The 21,233-nt window shown below is 42.3% G+C and overlaps 1 protein-coding gene across 4 annotated transcripts in view; it reads right to left on the bottom strand.

The window, feature by feature from the left end:
* Nucleotides 1-21,233, bottom strand: part of unc13c (unc-13 homolog C (C. elegans)) — a 133,437-nt gene that overhangs the window by 72,308 nt on the left and 39,896 nt on the right. For all 4 annotated transcript variants that reach the window (XM_088295581.1, XM_088295582.1, XM_088295583.1 and 1 more), the window contains 6 exons: nucleotides 16,257-16,476; nucleotides 15,309-15,536; nucleotides 10,620-10,761; nucleotides 5,855-6,024; nucleotides 2,132-2,247; nucleotides 1,266-1,429 (listed from right to left, as the gene is read on the bottom strand). In XM_088295581.1, the coding sequence (XP_088151707.1) occupies nucleotides 1,266-1,429; nucleotides 2,132-2,247; nucleotides 5,855-6,024; nucleotides 10,620-10,761; nucleotides 15,309-15,536; nucleotides 16,257-16,476 (1,040 nt within the window). The remainder of the gene's footprint in view (nucleotides 1-1,265; nucleotides 1,430-2,131; nucleotides 2,248-5,854; nucleotides 6,025-10,619; nucleotides 10,762-15,308; nucleotides 15,537-16,256; nucleotides 16,477-21,233) is intronic.

The raw sequence follows: 21,233 nt of genomic DNA, 5'->3' as shown, positions 1-21,233 counted from the left end.
GGGACAATAGCAGTTAATTGTGTACATTTACAAAACCTGTTTTCAGGCCTGCAGCTTTATTGCCCTCAAAAACATTACCACAGAAAACAAGAATAAAAAAAAAACAAAAAAAACCTGAGGCTTAGTGGCCTTGCACGCACAGATGACGCTTCAATAAAATCGGTTTCTGTGTTAAGCAGCCATGTGTTGTCACCCTTTAAAAAGCCAGATTGAAATTATGATTAGTCTGATCTTGTAGTAACAAATGAAACGTGATTAACTGCCTGCACACTGCACGCCATAAAGACTGTTTAATGAGTAGGGAACCTTCGCTGGAATAAGTAATGCTTCCTGTAATGTGCTTTTTTTTAGTTTGATAATCATCATTTTCATCATCGTCATCGTCACCACCATTAATAAAATGTGAATCTATAAAAGAATTAAAATTGCAGGCCTGGCATACATATTAGGAATATAGCATATAGCTGGTTGCCTTGGTAACCTGATCTGTGTTCCCACTCTCAATGAAATTGCCCCTGGTTAGTTAAACTTGCAATTTTGGTAGTGAAACAAACCTGTGGTAAAGCATCAAACACCGGTTAAATATGTAGCGCACTCTCGCTTTGATGAGTACCGCTTTGGTTTCTTGTAGTTCTGTTGTTGTTGTCTCGATTTTCAAAGGTATGTTAAAAAAAAAAAAATCTGTTTCTGGTTATGTGCCTTATGAAACAGCGGTTGCAAATATCAGCAGTTGTATTCTAAATGTTTATTACTAATTTATTACTGGTCTACATTATATGCGGTAATAAAGGAGGCAATGAAGCCTTGAAAACGTATTCTCAGAAACCCTCCCTCATGATTTTTTTTTTGCTTTTTCCCTGATTTGCTGCTCAGGCGCCTTTTTATTCTCATAAGAGAGCATCAATTATTTACACATTTGCTGTTCATGGTTGGATTTCCAACAACTGAGTTTCAAATTGGACAATGAACAAATTTTTATGTCTAAGGATGATGGATGGATGGAAGGAATGGTCTCAATCTGGAGATGGAAAAAGTTTGTGTCCACGATCAATGTGACCAAAGAACATTTTAGAGTTTTTGCCGGACCCTGACAATGAATCAATCACACTTGGGAACGCAATCGTTCTCGGAGCTCTGATAATGCTGAGGAGACGCAATTGTGCTCCTCATCATCTCCTTCCTCCTCTCTTGCTGCCCTCCACTCTGTCGGATGAGACAGTAACCGATGTCTGAGGTAGAGGACCGTAGATCAGGGCGGTACTCACGTCATGGCCTGATAGATGGACTCCACTCCGTATCTCATGGCAAACTCGTCCACTATCTCCTGGGACACGTCGTCATAGTAGACCTTCCACGCCTCTTCACCTTTCACCTGCGGGATCTTCACCACGCCGTTGTTCCTTCCCTCGGTCAAGTAGTGGAACAGGTTCTGCAAGTAGGACGGGAGGTTATGAGGGCCAGAGTATGATATGATGGGGTGTGGCGTCACTCAGTGGTCCCCAACCGACGGTCCGCGGACCGGTACTTTGGATCGGACCACAAAGATGAAAGAGAAAAAAAATCTAGCAGTTGATGCCTGTCAAGATGCAAATTGTCTTGGTAGCATTACATTTATTTTAATCCCACAAGCTAGTGAAATGAGTAATCACCACATCATGTAAGAAGCCTGCTATGCAAAAATATGGGGAGAGAACTTCCTCAGGACTCCACTCAACCGGTTACTGGTCCGCAAAAGTGATGACATTGGGTGAACCGGTCCACAGCGGAAAAGATATTGGAGTCTACTACATGCATTTGCGCAAAGGGCCTGTGAAACCCTTTGAGACTCTTTTGTAATCAAAGGCTAAGTGATGATATCTCTTTTGACTTGACTTGAAATAAATGTCCCCCAAGTATTTCAGGAAGTACCGTGAACGGAAAGATTGAATGTAAGAAGATACAGAAAAAATAAAGCATTCATCATAATGACCACCATTTTGCAGTATGCCATCAATTCCTAGTATTTGGATAATTGGAGTTTTGGTCCATCCGTCCGTGAGTCTGCCCGATTGGTTTCTTACCATACTTTCTTGTTAGTGACTCAATCTATGAAAATGATCCAACTTTTCTCAAATTCTATTAAGTGGTGTACCTCGTGTAAACAGGTGTACTGGCCGTGAGGTGGCACCACATTTTCCTCCCCCTTCATCTCCACGCTGATTTTGAGTCTGATGGCGCCGGATACAGCGGACTTGTCGGTCCTCTTGTCTGTAAAACACAACAGCCCGACTCATTAAATACAAAAAAAAAGAAAAAAGAACTGAGGGTCTCATAGGACTACTTAAAATATTAATAGTAAATCATAAATTCTGAAACACTTTAGTTATTATTGCAGCCATGTTGGACCCCCTTAATTCCATGTGTTGGCAAAAGCATTGACCAAAACGTAAATTCATCAAGTACATCAAGAGTAGACACATCCCAGAAAGTAACATCACAGTACAGGAAGTGTCCTCTATGGTCGAAATGTGTCCTTGAACGCATCATAACAGCATGACTTAGAGAGTCGTGCCCATAAATCAACCAAAGTCTATGAATCACATTATTGAAACGCACAACAGCAATGCCAAGCATCATTGATTGGATGACATCATGTACGGTTAAGCATTAATGCTGTCCTCCTCTAAAAAAAAAAAAAATGCATAATGAACCAGAAAAGGTTGACATTAATCATGTCAGTTGTTTTGGGTTATATCGATAACATCATTGATAAATTTTTCTCGGCTGTAACCGCCTGAGGTGCTGTCGTCTGGGTCTCACTTTATGTTAAGCATGGTACAGAACCTCCCTAGCTTACTCTCCCTTCGGGTCAAAGTTTTTCCCCTTCCTTGCAATCAAATCCAGATAGAAAACTCTTGGCACCAACATTTGTAAACACTAAACCTGTTAAATCCACCATTTTGTGGTTAACGAGCTAGGCAGAGCCAAGCAATCCATGATTGTGGCATGAAACGTAACGAGTGACTTGAAGCTTTTCACAACTCATTCAACACGAAAAGAGGTCGGAAAAGATCGCGATTTCTGTTTCTTCTTTTGATGATAATTTGTATTTGCCTTTTTCATCCGTGGCTCCATGCTGCGTCGCAAAGGTCAGTTTTGGTACTTCAACAGTCAAACTATAGTTTTAGTTTGTGTCTGTGTGGTCTTGCCATTCAACTTAGAGAAAATCAATTTGCGCAAAAAGTACTGAAACGTTGAAGAGGCAGGTTACGTGAGCTCAAATGTTCACAGGGTAATTAGTTCTCCTCTAAAGGTCATTGCGCATCTTCGGTTGGTCCTGAAATTTCACCAGGAAGCCGACTGTCACCACATTTTTGTGAGTACAGGCAGTCCTTGGGTTACGGTGAACTCAATCTACGCCGAGTCTCGGCCGACATTTAAAGTTCACACTGCAGGCAAATGTGACCCAGATTGGATTTTTTTGCCCATATGCGACATGCATCTATTTTATGTTATTTTATTTTATTTAGTTTTTTTGTGACCGTCTGAACAGCTCAATTCCAATATATTTTAAATCCAACCTGGATCGCTTTCATGTGGACTTCTAGATGGGTTATGTGGAGAATTTTTCCGCAGTCTTAACGGCCGGGTTGCACATATCCACATGTCTTTGCGCCTTGCAAAGGCGGGCACGCAGACTACTTGGGAAGGATATTGACTATTTGATTGTATGTGAATCTCAAAGTTGTTTTGAATAATGGTGTTGACTTTATATTCAATTTGAATTTAATCCCACTTTAAATATGAAGCATAATTGTGGTGAGAGTTGGAGCCACGTCGACGGCAATGACGTGACGGCATCTTTAGTGAAGTCTCCATGAAATGAGATTGTCGTGCCTCACTTGATTTCCCCCAAATAATCGACCCGAATTGCTCCTCTGTAGATATGAGCTAATAAAAAGATACATGCGTGGACCACATTTACTTCTGTAAACACTACGTCACAAGTGAGATCTTCTCTTCGGCCCATGCGTGTCACTTTGGGGAAAGATTTAAGGGGCTATTAAAGGGTTTCTTACGACTCCCGAGGAAATTCCTGTTAGGTTGTCACCGTAGTAACAGAACTCGTTCGTAACCGGAGGACCGACTGTGGATGCTTATACACCGAGTTCGTCAGTTGTTCGTCAACTATGTAGTTTACGACATAAAGCGAGTGGTCAAGTGAAGGCTAATTAAGCGACAAAGCGACGTCACGAGGCCCGGCTTTGAAGAGGCGCTGAAGAGGCTTCGAGAGGAGTGCAGCTGGAGGGGTAATCACCCGCCTCAGCAAAAGCCCTTTTAAACATTCATCGCAGGTATTTAAAGAGACTCTGAACCGCGGCACCGGCCATGAGGTCACTATTAGTGCAAATTGCTTCCTTTTAGCAAGAGAGACAAACAATACTTGAGCATCAGTCTGCACTCCTATTAAGCCGCCAATGGGAGAGCGGAAACAGCAGAACACTTGAAATGGGAACCGCAGGGCCCGGTGTGTTCGGTGGTACTTGAGCGGTATCGATGGCCTCAATTGGAACACACTTGATCTGACCAGAAATTGATCCTGTTGTCTTTAAGGATAATGGTTATTGGATGGGAGTGCATGTAACGGTTACACTGTGGCTACGCTGTAATGGGATTTAACATTTCTGTTCATAGCTGCTGGCTCTCCGCCTTAAAAGGCAACAGTACACCTAAGCACTCATTTTGGGTCCTTCCTGATTCTCTATTTCACGTTAATGATGAATACGCTTAGCGACTCTTCGTTTACCTCCTTGGTTAAAACGCTACTTGTTTGTGGGGTCGTTTATTTGTCACCACGGAAGAGATGTTCCGCATCACACTGTCTATTGCTGCTGCTGCGCAAGATAGCTTGATGCCTGGTGTTCAAGCAGCGGTGGAATAAATTACTTCCGAGACTACAGCAACAGCGCAACGCTTTTTGTTTTTTGTTAATCCATACGACGCTGGTTCGTGTGACCTGCTTCGCGATCGTGGGGGCACAAACTGTGACGTTGACGATCTCAAAATCGCAATTTCAATCCCAAAACAACAAATTGTTCAGCACTACTTCTTATGCTGCTTATTCCTTTCAACAGTGTTTTTTCTTTTGTTTCCATTCTTCCATAAAGTCGTGAACTGTTTGGTGACAACTCTCCCACCTGAGCTGTGGATTTGGACTTCTTCTCTGACCCGTTTTCTTCCTTGCTCACTCACACATCTTGTTAGGTTTTGCTGAATATAGATACATAGTTGGATACAAAGGTGCTCATTGAGAGCCCGGGATATATTTTTAACATAACTTAAATTATGCTTTCAAATTCTCAACTTTATTCCTGACCTGTTTGGTGAGTTCCTTTGGTCTTCATAAGTCTGTTGTTCAATCGTGTTTTCTAACAAGCCACTGAACAGAACAGATGTTTATATGAACTGAGAGTAAATTACACACAGGTGGACACTTACTTGATTTGTTTACTCATTAGATGACTTTTAAAAATAATCAATTGCACTAAATTGCTATTTCGGGTTATCCAAGTACAAGAGGCTGAATGCAAATGCTCACCACACTTTTCAGATTTGTGTGAATAGATGAAAACGGTGTAACATTTTCACAATTATGTGCTATTTTGTGCTGGTGTGTCACATGAAATCTCAACAAAATACATTCAAGTTTGTGAAGGTGGTCTCAAACTGTGGAAGAAGGCCCGCTACTTTTAACATCAGACGCTTCTTGGGCTTCGTCGCGTGCTAAAAGCCAGAGTTTAGTCGCGACATGAGATGCTTCAAGGCGTTTTGTTGTCAACCAGTCTCGCATGTCATTTGTGCTCAATTTACATACCTAGATTGTACCAAACATCCATTTCCCCACTGAGCGTGCGGACCTCGATGATGGTCTGGCCCAGGAAGTCGTCCGACTCCCGCTTGAAATGCTGCTTCACCCGCGACTTGATGTCGTCGTCCTCGTCCCACACGCGCACCTTGATGCGATCCGTGGCGTTGTGACATTCGCTGGGGATTGCACAAGGGTAGGCTCGTCGGTCAAAGCAATCAGCGGCGTCGCGTTCTGCAGCGTTGCGTTTGCCTGACAGCTCATCGGGTCGGGGCGCTCAGCCGAGCAGAATGATTTAATGTCAAATACACAAACGGAGATAAGCATGGACGCACACGCATTCCTTAAACCTTTTTTTTGTTGTTTTTTTTAAATCAGAATACAGGAAGAATTCTTGCCTGCCATGAGATAAAAGTCTGTTATTTGTGTGAGAATGGGCATGCATCTCATTTGTGTGTGTGCCGAATCGTGCTCTCTGCCTGGCAGGAAGCGTCACCCCCAAGACGCTGCATGACCTTTCCTCTGCATGACTCTCTCGGCGCGCATGCGAGCATCATCAGAGCCGAGCTGCGTGTTACACAAGAATGACTGCGTAGCATTCACAAGGAAGATTATCTATTGGTGAAAACATCATTATGTCAAATAAACGTCGCTTTGCCGTAACGAAACCGCCGAGCACTTATAGATGAGGTCGGACCGTCCGCCCTCCGCAATTAAAAGCAACTGATGAGGTCGTGTGCTAATGACGTCTTGGGTGCAAAATCCACAGCTACGCTCGCCGCAGTATTTCTACGCTAATCTCTTTCTTTGGGCAGCCCCGCATGCTTGCAGCTGCGCTCGTCTGGGATTTTGCTCTTTACTAAGCACACAGTAATGTATCACTCTATTAATCTACATCCCCGTAGTAATCGAAAAGAGTTTTATTACAGCCAGCGCTGGAGCCTCGTTACAGGTGTGGAGCCTGTGCGCCGGTGGCAAAAGCCGCAATTGCATTTGCGTTCTTTTCGGCACAGAATATAACGCTTGATCATCTGACGGCTGAGATGTGGTTCTCATTGAAATATTTACTCGACGTACAAAATGTCAAGGTTATGCAAGAACCTAGCTTGCATAGTGCTATTAAAAATATATCGTCAGACGGCCAAATAGGCACACTGAGTTAATGCCGTACTTGCTGTTTTTCAATTCATTGGATTATATTTACGGCCAAAAAGTGATTTTAATCAGATGTTTACTTTAATTATGACTTTATTCATTTCAATTTAAAAAAGATTCTTGACCTGGTACAAGTTTTGAATGAAGCGCTCTTGAGCTGCTTGTTGGGTGGTCCATATTTGAGTGCTAATTTACACGACGGCATATGGAAAGTCCTTTGTTACAGCTCCAGCAAGTGTAAAATGTGCTATATAAATTAAATTGTATTGTATTGTTTGAGCTTGAGAGCTTGCAAGTGAACGCTGGCACAGTTTGTATCCGTGTGGACACAACGCGGAAATGATAAACTCCTCCAGATTCCCCGCAAACGTTATAGTGAATTATTTGCCACTTTTATTTCTTGTCGGGTGTGCACCAGGTTTGAGTGAGAGGGTTATAAAGCAGAGTTTTCCCAACGTTTTTATGAGCCATGCACAACTAAACAAGAATATCATAAAAATTAAAATGCGGAATAATCATCGCAATTCACTCACAAATGTTGTAAGTTGATGTGAAATCTGGACCCCTTTTGTTGAACAAAACAACTATTATTCTGTTTTATGAATGGCAACATGTCCATTTTTCTTTCTGAAGCAAGTTCAACTTGTCACTATATGTCACTGGCATAGATGTTAATGAACACATTTGTTGTAAATGAATAATGCAGAGGTCCTTAACGACCGGGCAACACAGATGAAAGAAAAAAAACACGTTCAGTACTTCTGCTTTATTTTTTTATTTGAGGCTAAAAAATATCTTCTATCTATCTGAAAAGTGACAAGCTTCTCTTCATTACATCCATCTATGTTGGACTCGTGAGGAGTGGTGCAACGGATCATCTTTGACCCGTGAGCTGTATGGATCAAGCACCACCGTTCAGGCCAGGCACGATCCACGGAATGGCTTGTGAAAATAAAACTGTGCACGATCACATTAAGGCAATATCACTATGATTGCAGCAGATGAAGTTGAAAGCCATCATGGATAACGTAAGTCGCATGCATGAACGCATTTTGACAACTTGAGGTGAAATGAGTCCTCATTTTAATGAGAAATGATTTATTTTTTTTTTTTTTGTTTCGTGTTCCGACACATTTCAGACAGACATGTCAAGGGAGCTGCAAACATACTTAATGAAAATGCCACCTCCGCGATGGCTAGCTTCAAAATAAAGCTTATCAAATAATAGATTTAGTCATTGGTGTCAATGCAATAGCCATAGTCGACTTTTACTTTGAAGTTGTCCCTCACTGTGGCGTAACGGCTACTTTGACTTCCGTTTTTGACATTGTGGCTTGCTTTATTGTTTTAATTGACATTACATAGTCACCACCAACATCAACCCAACGCCATCCTCAAATCATATTCAGTTGCTAAGTTAGGACGCTAACAAACCACTAGTTAATTACGGCGTCATTGTATGACACGACACAAGTCTCAGGCGTTACTGGCTAGCAGCTACCTGTTAGCATTAGCAAAAATTGCCAGCTCCCCCACTCCTCTCCAGTTGCCGCTCCGCAAACGTTATGGACTTGTGTGAACTGTTCTGCAGCGGGAAAAACATTGGGGACCACTGGTTTAATGCATTAGCCAAACAATTTCACGGGAGTTAATAGTCACCAAATCAAAATGCAACAAGGTTGAACACAACGTTGAAGCGAATACAGTAGAACCCCAAAGAATTTGAAATGTTATTAAGAGAAATGTTGTTTTGCAATTTCTTCTTCCAGTGCAGTTTCCTTAAAGAATATCCTGCTTTATTACATCCGGAATTCTACGCAAAATTAACCTTTTGCCATTGATCATAACACTCAAGGAAATTTTGAAAATCCTCCAGTCGTACCGTAATAGAGCTTAATCTATGAATAGAAAGAAATGATTAAAGCCAAGCCCTTCACGCGAGCGTAAAAACGTTGGGGCGAAGGTGAACAACATCACTGTCAGACTCTCGCATTACGAGCTTCATAGCTGCGAAGAGATGCGCTCGTCACGGTGAAGCACTGCAACAATGCTTCGCCAAGCACTATTATCGTCTAGCGCATGAGATTTGTCGCTATAAATCTGCTCTGCGAGGCAAGACCTGCTTGTTTTTATGTTGATTGTCGTACGTTGATTAATGCCACTTGATCGCATTCCGTCGCAACACATCGCGATTTATTTACTCGTACTACCGAAATGACAAAAATACTCGACGGAATGGCCCAAAAAATAAATACGTTGATGAGGGGCAACGATGTTTAAGATTGATTGAGCCGTTCAGTGAGGGATAAACAGAGTGCGTTGGGAACCTGATGCCTGCTGGGCTTTGCGTGATTCTCCAGCATTCTTGCAATCTCCAAACGGGATGCGGCCTCGGCAAATCCAGTGGACGGCCGCGATGCATAATGTGCATGTCTCAGAGGCTGGAGATTTCTCCACATAGGAGTTGCTGTGGGGCTTTTGAATACCGGAGCTCTCCATAGAGCAACCGAGGACAACCGGCCCTTGCACAAACGCTGTGAGTCACATAACCATTCCGCATATTTACATGCACATTAAACATGAGATCCTGACGATTAAAATGCATACCCTGGTGTAGTGAAAACTTTCTATTTCTTTCAGAGTGTAAGGTAGTAATTACGGCTCGATCAAAACCTGCTGTGAACTGTTTGACAGTTATCAACTGCTCTATTGTGTCGAGATTTAGTTTTTGATATGTAAAATTGCACCTGGCTAATTGCTCATTCACTATCTCCGACTTAGTCATTGACTTTGATGATACCTGCAGTATATTTTACCCAAGTAAGTCGGGTTCATTCTTTAAGAATTCTGCAGCTTGTGTGGAAATTATGCATTTGTACAAAATGACGCCTGCAACCGGCAGAGCCGCTACGAATTCAGTCGCAATGAGTTTTCTGTCTAAAGAAGCAAAACTTGCGGAAGTCCAGCTACATAGGAACGATGGTCCCCTCTATGGCTCAGCTCATCCAAAATGGAGTGAGAGAGCTTCCCTCATCCCATCAATGATTAAAAATGCTGCTGTTATTTTGCTGCCATTTAAATTAAAATTATGGAGGTGCATGTATCAGTGTTTATTTAAATGTTACTTTAATTTGTCAATATCTTGATAATACTGAAGAGGAATGTGGCACAAAATCAGGTATCAGTATGTCACCTTCCTCCTTCACATCCTGTGTTGGTCATTGTGTCCTTTTTTTTCATTGTTATTGCTGAGCGGATATTGAGGCAGGTAACTCAGCATTCAAGGAATTTACACACCTTTTCAGAGCAGGAGAAGAAGAAGCTGATGGGTAGGACTTTGGGAAGGACATATGTCACATATAATTTATTTGGTTGGGATAAGAAATCTGGCGCATACCTTGATGGATGGTACTGTAAAACTGCAGCAGGACTGTTTATTTATTTTTTTTTTTTTGCCATGTTCGTGCTGCAGCTGCTGTGTTGCATGTTCTGTCAAATGATACATCCACTAAAACTATTAATAACACAGGTTTACATGCTAAATAATGGATTGAAAGTCGCCCTAAAACGAGCCCGAGCAGGAAGCATCTGGTCGGAGAGAGGATGAATTGTTACTTACAAGTAGAATCTCTCGTCCCACACCGGGTTGAGGTTGCCGAAGATGGTCTTTGTCCGACGTTTGGTCTTTCCCACCTGGACGGTGACGTACGGGTCGCTGGAGCCAGTTTTATCCTTGGCCTGGAGCCCTTGAGCGCTCATGACTGGAAGTGGAAAAAGTAAAAGATTCTTGAAGAAGTCACCATTTCAAATGCACGGGATGAATGAGAAGTGGATGGATATTCGTGCATCCAAAATGAAGGGCGCCGGACATTAGCTTGTAAACGGAATGGTCTTGCTGTTGTTGTCATTCACTTCTTCACTTTTTGATGAATCAGCCCTCTAGTGTGCACGGATTGTTGCTAAGCTCCATGACTGAGGTGTGCTCGCACAAACTTGATAAAACAGTCGTGAAAATATTCAAAGACATGATTTTTAAGATGTGTTTTAGCTTCGGACTTTGCATTTGCAGGTTAACAATCGGACACTAATTGCTGTCTGAATGCATTTACTCCAATGGTTTCCTTTGAGCAGGGGTCTTCAATCCTGTTCCTGGAGAGCCGCTACCCAACCTGTTTTCCATCTCTCCCTGCTGCAACTCACCTGACACCTTCAAATGATCAGAATCGTTATCTAGCTTCTGCAGTCATTGCTGATTCGCTGATCATTTGACTCAGGCGTGTTGTAGCAGGTAGAGATGGAAAAAAGGAAGGACAGCGGCCCTCGAGGAACGGGATTGAGGACCTCTGCTTTTGAGCAACAAGTCAGTTTTCTTTACTTTGACTTCAGAAGAGATATTGGGCTTTTTTTTTCTTTTTGCACAAAATATACTTTTGTAAAAATACCTCAAGGATTAAGAATTACCGTATTTTTTAAATTAAATTATTTTTTAATCCTTGCTAAAGTCCGCTAGTTTCATGGCGGTTCTCTTGTCGCAAATGAGCCGCCCCTTCCTCTCCCACAACTAAGAGCTCAAGGCCAAGTCAGTTAGTGATGCTACTCCGGGCATGTTGCCAAACACACTTATAACATCACAAGTCTAAAACAATGTCAAAATAATTTACTCGGTTGAATAATTTCACATTTGTTGGTTGGGCAAGCAATTTGCAAATCCACTTCCAATCGCATGTCCTCTTTAATCTAATCACACACAAAGCGAAACTCAACCTCATGATTAGCAAAAGGTGAATATGGTTTTACTCCAGTTTCGGCAACATTCATCAGGCAACAGAATTTTTACCAATTCAATTATTTTGTTCAAATGTATGCTGGATGGCCAGAGGCTGAAAAAAAAAAACTCTGACTCCACTGACAGGATGGATATTCCTTTCATTTTGCGCCTAGTGTTAAATCCATCCATAATTAATCTCCTGTCCAGGCAGCAGACTCGTGATTCAGAATCCTATATTGTTCTTCCACATACCGAGGACGATGCAAGAAGTAAGACTGTTATATTTCAGCGCCATAAAGGGGTGATGGGGACACTGGGTCGTTAAATATGCAAGAGACTAGTTAAATAATTCAGGCTACGTGTATATCACCTGCTCAATGCGGACGGGAATTGGAGGGGTGAGTCGAGCGGGTCTTACCACGGTTACCCATTTACTACCAGAGTACACACAAACAAAATGCCTGCTCTGAGTGGTTGAAGAGCAAATTCTTGGAGAAATGGACGAAGGTGTGACAAATGTGAAAAAAAAACATCCAACTAATGCAAATCTATTTTCCAGGGAAAACCTTTGCTGTCAGTCACAGATGGAAATAGCACCAACTTGGCGTATTCAAAAACGTTAAGTCAGGATGGGATGTTTTACGATAGTCCCTTGGTAAATAACCTTGCAAGTTGCTGTCTGATGACAAACGGTGTGTCACTCGGAGTAAAAATGGCATTCATTCATGAAAATACAGCACACAGGCTTTGACAGTGTCTTCTCATCTACATCACTGTATGTTGTTGATGTATGTTCGATGTGATGACATGTTTTAGTGGCTGAGTCATGGATGGAATGAATGGGCCCCAAGTATGCACACTTATGGATCTTTAATAATGACTTCCTATTCGAGGTGTCATAAAAATTGTTTTTAACCGGAACTACGTTTTTTGATTTAAAAGATGCACGCGCATAGAATGCAACCAAATCGTTCTACCTTGAAATATATTGAGACATATATCCAATCATCTTTTTTGGAGAGATATATATTCGATTTATGATTCACGAGTTCATTCAAATGACACCTAAAGTCATTGAATCATACAGTCACAAATTGAGTTCCACCTTATCAAATCCAATTGTAATGTCACCAAGTCAAACCGAATCAAATTGTTCCACTTTGAAACCAAACCTTCCTAACGTATCGAAAAGCCCATCAAATTGTCTTTTTGTGGAGAGATGCACAACTCTACTTCCTATGATATGTACTTCTGATCCATTTACATTCTTCTCAGCAACGTAAACCGACACAATTCCTAAAAGCTCAAAATACGGCATGGATATTTTTTTTACATTAAAATCAGGGCCAGTTATAGTTAAACGGCTAAATTCGCCACTTAGTTCTGATCTGCAGGCATCGAAAAATGTGTATCGACAATCATCGGCTCGAAATACTACGCTCACTGAATAACAGCATAGGCTGCGCAGTCCAGAATTAGTTTTAGCATCATAAAAAAATAAAAATAAATAAAAATACCAGACTAAATAACCTGATGGGTTGTAGCGCTGGAATGATACACTTTTGTATTTGGTTGTGGATCCGATATATGTTGCGATACTTAAATATTATAGAGTAATATATTATAAAGTTTGTTGTTGAATTAGAAGAGCTCCCGGTGGCTGTCCGGGAGCTGTGTAGTCGGTGCCGGCCGTCGCTTATTTCATGAATGATGACTAAATAATCACTCAATACCTGCATTCTAAAAAGGAACATTCAAAAGGCCCTCGGGATATCAACAGAGGCAACACTGGATTTTTCCAAAAGCTCGCTCTCTTTCTCTTTTCACTCTCTTATCAACGTGCTCCTACAACTCCCCCTCCTCCCGTTCCAATCCAATATTGGCCCTCTCTGTTCATGGCTCGGCCTCTGCTGCTCCCTCATGTATTGACAAAGCCAAAACTGCAAAATGGGCATTAACTGAGTTGCACCTGACAAATTGTAGTTACCATGGAGCTGGATTGGAGTCCTGAAAATCAGGCTACCCTGCTGACCTTCCTTCTATTGCTAGTCCAAGTGCAGTCGACAAAAAAGGGCAAAGGCTGGCTTGGGTTTAGAGTTTCCTATTACGGGATATTTTTGTGAATGGATTTCTTGTCAATGGCACTACGACACCGGCTAGCAACGGACGCCACAGTCATTGCTCCATTTTACTGGAAAGGCTGGTAAAGACGATAAAGTTCACGACGAGGGACGGATCATCAATTTTCCTTTACAACCAGCAGAGAATGTTAGGTTGCATTAAGCATGAAATAAGCCATGAAATGGAGAGAGCGCATCTCAAAATGTATGCTTATTTAAAAAAAAAAATGAAGGAACTCAAGAGCTGTCTTGTCAAATTCCACTCAGGCATTTGACATTTTGATTGGCATCTCAAACAGCTCGCTGGTGGGCTCATTTTCAGAGCTCACCGTGCAAACTTGTGTGAGCAAAGCCAGTTGTGGGATTAACCTGCAAGTGAACTCCACAAAAATCGCACACATCAGTGCCTCTGGGAGGCTTTTTCTTTCTTTTGGAGGCTTGTTTAACATTTGCCAGAAGGCGGGCCATCGCCACTGTCGTTCCCATTTTCACGGGAGCTGCAGTTGTGATGAAAAAAACGGAGGAACTCATTTGTTTCCTTACATACAAATGGAGTGAGATCACCGTCCTGTACATTCTATTCCAAATCAAAACATGAAGAGAAAAAAACTTCAAATGTATAATTTCTGATTCCGATTACACAACTAATGAGTTCAGTGATTCACAAGGAAGGAAAATCTACACACAGTTTATCAAGTGGATTTTGGAGTTTGTCAAGAAAAGTGCTGACAACTGTTCTTTTGAACTGCCTTATTCTTTTTCTTTCTTAAAGGGGAAGTCAACCCAAAAATGTTCTTTAAGAGAATATCTTCTATGACAGGACCACTAAAAACAGTGACTAATATTGCATTTGTGAAGTATGAGTTATGCAGAAAATTTCCACCCGTTATTAGCCATCTCACAGAGGGCCATTTTGCCACTTGCTGTCAACTGAAAATGACATCACAGTTGCTCAAGGCTCAGATGACAACCAGTCACGGCTCAGCTTCACAACTGCAACTAGGGCCAAATTAGAGCGTCCAAGCAACCTACCATGCATGCCTTTGGAATAATGGAGGAAACTACACGGAGAAAACCTACGCAGACACGGCGAGAACATCCAAATTCCAAACAGGAAGGCCGGTACAGGAATTAAACCCTGCACCTCTGCACTGAGAGGCGTACGTGCTAACCAGTCGTCCACCGTGCCACCCTTGCAGACAACATTTTTGGGTTACCTTCCCCAGTTTTTCTTGAACATGTTCAAAATGCCCTTGCGACAAGCGATTGTCTGGAAAATGTTTGGCCAACGTTTGTGACCTTCAACGAACCCAGACGAGACTCCAACAGACTCCAACTACCTTTGCAAACCTCAGGAACATTTTGTCGAACAATATCACATTTTGCCATTGACTTGATCCAACGCAGTTGTGAGGCTTACCAGTGATGCTAATTTTAGCAGACCATTTGGAGGTGCCGTCCAGCACAGCCTGCTTGGCTGTCTTGAGATGACTGGCAAAGTCCTCCTTGGAGATGTCGAACATTTCCTGGATCACATCAAACACCTCTGGTCGGTTCTTCTCACGGATCTTCATTCGCTCCTTCATGGCCATGATTATGTTTTGGGTCTTGTCCTCCGCTCCGTGCTTGGAACTCTTCTCCACTGCCCCTAAAAAAAATAAATAATAAAATGGAGGAAATTACAAATTTGCAAAGACCCTTTTTTTGACGGTCAGTCACCCGCCCTCCGGCCTCCGCCCGCGACCCACCGGCCTTATTCATAATAATTGTTGGCCCCTGACCCTGTTCCGGCCCCCAATTTCAGTCGTTTGCCCATTTTACGAATAGGTTCATCACACACACCAGGGACGATTCGTACATTTTTTTGGAGGGGTTAGGTGGGGGGAGCAGGTGTCGGGCTATCTGCCTGGCTATAGTCTTCATTGCAAGCCTATTATATCATGCAGCGCATGCGAACCAGGCCATTGGTTGCGCAGCATATCATGTTGTATCTGCAAAAGGGCTCACGATTTAAGATTTGATTCATCCTTATCGCATTGATACAAAGTGCAGTTTGATTTGGAAAGATGTTGCTATGCTAGTGTCTTTGCGTTTAGCTGTTGCTAATCCACTTAAGCGTGCGTGGATTGCAGCTAGCATCCCGCGGCACTTTTTCTCTGAGCTGACGCCGTTCCAAAAGAGAACACACAGATTACAATACAGATTGGAGACGATAGCGTGCGCAAGTGCTTGAGCGAGCAGTGTAAATGAACAATCTCTTTTTTTGGGCGGGGGGCTTTTGTACTTTTAGAAAGTGTATATTTTCAATTGATTGTTTATGAATGGTGTCTTCAAGGGGATTGCGCCACGATTGGATTTCCCGACTTACTCTGTAAACAGTCTGCATTGAGCAGGTCTTGGCACTTTTCGTGGCACTTGACGCCACACTCGGAGCAGCGCATGCCTTGGCGGGCGATGCCCCACAGGAGCCCCTCGCATTCATGGCAGTAAGTGGGGGCAGTAGCCGTCCACACCTCAAAGTTGTGTGGCGTTGTGGAAGAAATCGGGTATATCAAGGCCTGCAGGGTCTTCTTGAAGACGTGAAGTTTCTGTGAGCAGACAAAGAAGTTACCATAGAATCAACAGACTGGACATATTTACCAATTCCTGCCAAGTGTGTTCCTCCTTTGTTTTGATGAGCATCACCTGCTCCAATAATCGTCTCAAATAATCTACCCTTATTGTAGTATAATGCTTAATTATTTAATATGATGCCATTCTCATTGCACTTGTGATTATGACAAGACTAACAGCGCTGCAAAACTCAACTATTGCTCATAAAATTTTGACAATCTTTCTGAAGTTTGATTTGGACACATTGCAACATAATGACGGACCAATATAGTTTATGAGGTTGATATAGAAGCTTGCCATTGCAGCTGAGGACTATGTGCAGGGGCCCACATAAAAAATAAATAAATAAATAAAAATAAATAAGTGTGGTTCTCAAAGTAGCATCAGCGTTTGTTGCTCGTGCTAATTATTTCTCGACCCACGACCTCACTGGGAGTGTCGGTTCTTGCTTTTCTGCGCTCACCATCAATTAGAGTGTTTCTAATAGCAATACTTTGGAAAAGTGTTCTTCAGATATTTTTGTAACAGCAAACAAAGTGCATCTGGAAAGGTTTTCTGGTCGGAACATCTTTGTACTTGTGACAAAATGGATTTGCTGGAGTGAGGGTGGGGAAACAGTATTGTCTGGTTGTTTGGAACTGGAGTGGAAACAAAACAATCACACACCTTCACTCACTTCCAAAACTTTGCACATCAAGCCCCGTAGGCCGCTGTGCTAAAATGAATAAATAAATAAATAAAATGCTTGGCATGCAAAGCCACATTGAAAGACTTGAGTCTGGTAAACAATTTACTAAAAATTAAAACAACTTGGTCATTCATGATACAGTGGAAATGTGTTCTTTAATCTTCAGTATTTATAATCAAGAAAAAACAAAGCAGATTATTGGATAGAAATTTCATTAGCATATCCTAATTCCAAAATATTGTTGCCCTACTAAGAACCTCAACGAAAGTTAGCAATCCTCGTTCAAGTTCATGCGACTTAAGATGGCATGGATTCCAAACGGCACCTATCAGTCATAAATGCTGCAGCATCTTTTAAGGTCAGACTGTTTGATCTGAGTCATTGCAAGTTTTGTTGATCCTCTTCCGATTACCCTCGAAGCACAGCAAAGGTCCTTCAGCCTTACATCTCATTAAACTCAGATTAACAACATCCTTAGCCCCCAAGGCTTTGTTCCAATCGACTGGTTGGCAGACTAAAGCCTCTCTGCGCTGAATACTGGAGTTGACAAGCCCATCTTGACAGAAACCTCCTCAAATAGAATGCTTTACTGCAGCGGCGCCGCCATCAACAATGAGCGGGGCCCTGCCAATTCCTGAAGGAAGAATCGATGTGCGCCGTAAAGAAAGTTTTAAAGATGGGAATGATCCAGATTGAGATGGAGTGAGAGCGGTGGAAAGACAGGCGCCACAGAGGCTGGATAAATCTCCGTTTGTGTCAGTCCCCCCCCCCCCACACTCCACCCATAACGTTAAAGAACTTTAGGGCAGCTCACGCTGCCCACTCATACCACCAGATGATTAAATGACGCCAGATGACGAGACAACAAGGCTCGGTTCAACACAGACTTTGAGATGAACCCAAGTGGACCTTTAATGAAATGCTAAGAGACGCTGTGAGAGATTTCACTTTTTAATCTAAGGGCAACGAGATGTAGCAGATGTCTAAGATTTATCCACTGCCGCTGTTTGACGATTTAACAAGATTTTTTCCCCCTCCAATTACTGGTAACCCGCGATGTTATTTATGCCTGTGTATTTTGATACTTTTGAGTCAGTATATTATTTGAAATGAAAAAAATGCCAATTTTTTTTTTTTCATCATTCACTTTTAGGCTCAGATCACAAATATGAATGTGGAACAAGTGGCGGCCCGTGCATTTCACACAGAGGCCTTCTGTGTAATACATAGAGAGAGAGAGAGAGAGAGAGAGAGAGAGAGAGAGAATTTCGATTTTTAAACAAATCAATTGTAAATGGAAAGCCCAAATGATACAATTCCCCACCACCTCTCTCCCAATGCTGCCTATCACACCACCCCACAGAAGTGTGAAGAGCACTAGTGTGAGTCACCCTGCGAGGAAACCCTGCCTATGTGGTGCGAGACACTGACATAAGTGTTTGACAGACGCCATGTCTATCTGAGAGCAACACGGCAGCAAAGTCAAAATCTTGCATCTCCTTTGACCCTTCGCTTTCACCACCAGTTGTCTGTGTTGTTCGCCGCTCTGTCCAAACACCCACATGCAAAACACAATGGTGCATTCACGTCGCTGTGGTTTCTACTTGTCTAGAGATTGGTCCAAGAACCACTTTTAGGTAGGGCTCTGCACCATCTCTATTTGAACTTATTGTCTTGGTCTGACACTTAAAGTACTGGTATTTTATTCTCAAAACCAAAAATGTTATCATGTATACTTCATCACAGTTTGTTATCTACAAATCAACTCAAGTTGGCCTTAACCTGCTTTTGGTCTCAACTTAGTTTTGGCCAGCCTTGTTCTTGATCTTGCCTCGTTCTTGCAGTTGGCTCGGGTTAGGATTTGCTTTGGTCACAAGTTTTCAGTCTTGGTCTGCCCTAGTTGAGACCTGCCTTGGCAACGGTCTTAGCCTCGCATTGTCTTATATCGTTTTGTTCTTTGTATTTACTTGGTCTCGACTTGCCCTTTGTCTCATTCTCTCTTTTTGCTTCTGACTCGGTCTGAAGTTGATCTCAACTTTTCAAAACCTGACTTGGTCTCGAAGTGCCTTACTCTCATAATTTTGGTCTTGACTCTGTCTCAACTTGTCCTGTTCTTGGTCCTGACTTGCTATTAATCTCTCTTGGTTTTCAAATGCCACGTTCTCACTATTGTGGGGTTCGTACACTTTTTTTTAAGTTAATTCCTCCAATTCTAGGTCTAAAGGTGCCTTGATCTTGGTTTCAACAACTCAATCTTTGATCTCGTCTTGGCCTTAACTATTCCAAGTGCTTGGTCTCAGTTTTTTTGGCCTTGACTACCATGCTGGTTTCTATACAGAACGCCAACGGTTTGAAACAAACTTCTGAAGTATAATCTTTTTAAATTTGGGTTCATTGCATTTTGCAATTAGGCCAAATGCAAACATGAGGACCGGACAACAACAAGAATGATGATTGTGGTTCCTTTCATAGTTGAACAGAATTCAATGCAGCCACTTTTCGGATCCTCAAGTCCTTACTGTATTCAGTAATTACCTTACTAACTCTGTTGAATCACCGTGGTAAATGGAGACCCACCAAGACAATGCCGTAGAATGATTTGACCTCAGTGTCAGTCTCAACTAAAAGTCTAACATCATGACTTATGTCTTATTTAAGGACTGGTAAATAACCAAACATTGTTTTTGTAGTATTCTTTTCCATTAGGAATTCATGTTAGACTCAGCGGTAGAGTGGTTGTTTCCCAACCTAGAAGTTGTGGGTTCGATCCCCAGCCATTGTGACCATGTCGAAGTATCCTTGAGCAAGATACTGAACCCCCAGTTGCTCCTGATGGGATGTCATCAGTAGGTCGATGAGTTAATAGTGTGAAGCCCTTTGAGTACTGTAGGTAGAAAAGCGCTATATATAACCAATTAAACGACTGGATTCTTATTTTCACACTGTTTCAATTAGCGAGCTTTAGGTGTTGAAATATTCTCGGCAGATAAACACAACCCAAGTTCTTATTATTGATGTGGATAAGACAACTGAAGAGCTGCAAATAGCTGGAGCGCACACAATGTTCTTTTCTGCCCTAAAAAGCACATCAACTGGAAACATGATTCAGATATCTTCTACATCAGCCCATTTGAAACATCCATGTCGAGTAAAAAAAGAGTCATGGACACCAGTCAGGATCTGTAAGATGAAGAGACTTCTCGTATTTGGGAGGTGAGGGGGAGTTTGTTCAACGTGGATGCCCGACTGCTCACGTCAACGCCGCAGGACTGCAATGACGAATTACTCGCCGCGTTCCTCCCCTTCTATTCTTCTTTCATCGCCGTCTTTGCTCCAGATCCACTCCCTAACGTCATTTGATTGTTTATACGGAGCTCTTTCCCCCACTCACCCACCCTCAAGCCCCCGCTTCCAGTCCTCACAGGGAAGCACTCTCCTGGACTTAATGCAGCAGATAAAACTCTGACATCTGCTCGGCCTACTTACCACAACCGCACAATCTGCAGCCTTGCTGGGAACTCGACCACAAAAATACACAACTCGCTGTTTGGCCCTCCGTCCGAATATACTTCTCGACAGCTGCCCCTTTAGGTGCCTTGCTTCCAAGGCTGCACAGTCAAGGGGGCAGCCTGGCTGCACTAATAAACACAATGAATATTTCATGTATCTTCTCCCCCATCTGGATTTCCCATCCTTAAAACCCTTTTAATCTCACACACTGCTGCCGCATATCGTGAAATAGTGGCTTTGACTCTAATAGGCCCAGTATCTTAATTAGTCAATGGCTCCATTGTCTCCTTGAACAGATAAACACTTTTATCTCCCTTCCTGTATGTCCACATACCAAATGTTAGCATGTCAGAATTTTAGCAATTCTCTTTGGACAAAGTGAATTTTGTACTTGGGTTGCAGCTAGCAACTAGTGTGTCTTTTTATGTTAGCATGCCAACTGTTACCATCTAAACCTTTCTTCAATTCTGACTTGAAATAATACCTGACTGGGTTTTCTCATTAAAAACAGGTAACCCACTACAGGACAAAATG

The sequence above is a fragment of the Idiotropiscis lumnitzeri genome, chromosome 5, assembly GCF_059441095.1.
Source record: "Idiotropiscis lumnitzeri isolate Australia: NSW breed Sydney's pygmy pipehorse chromosome 5, RoL_Ilum_1.0, whole genome shotgun sequence".
In the NCBI taxonomy this organism is placed as follows: Eukaryota; Metazoa; Chordata; class Actinopteri; order Syngnathiformes; family Syngnathidae; genus Idiotropiscis; species Idiotropiscis lumnitzeri.
Note: the sequence above shows the minus strand (reverse complement) of the source record. Positions and strands in the feature narration are given on the sequence as shown.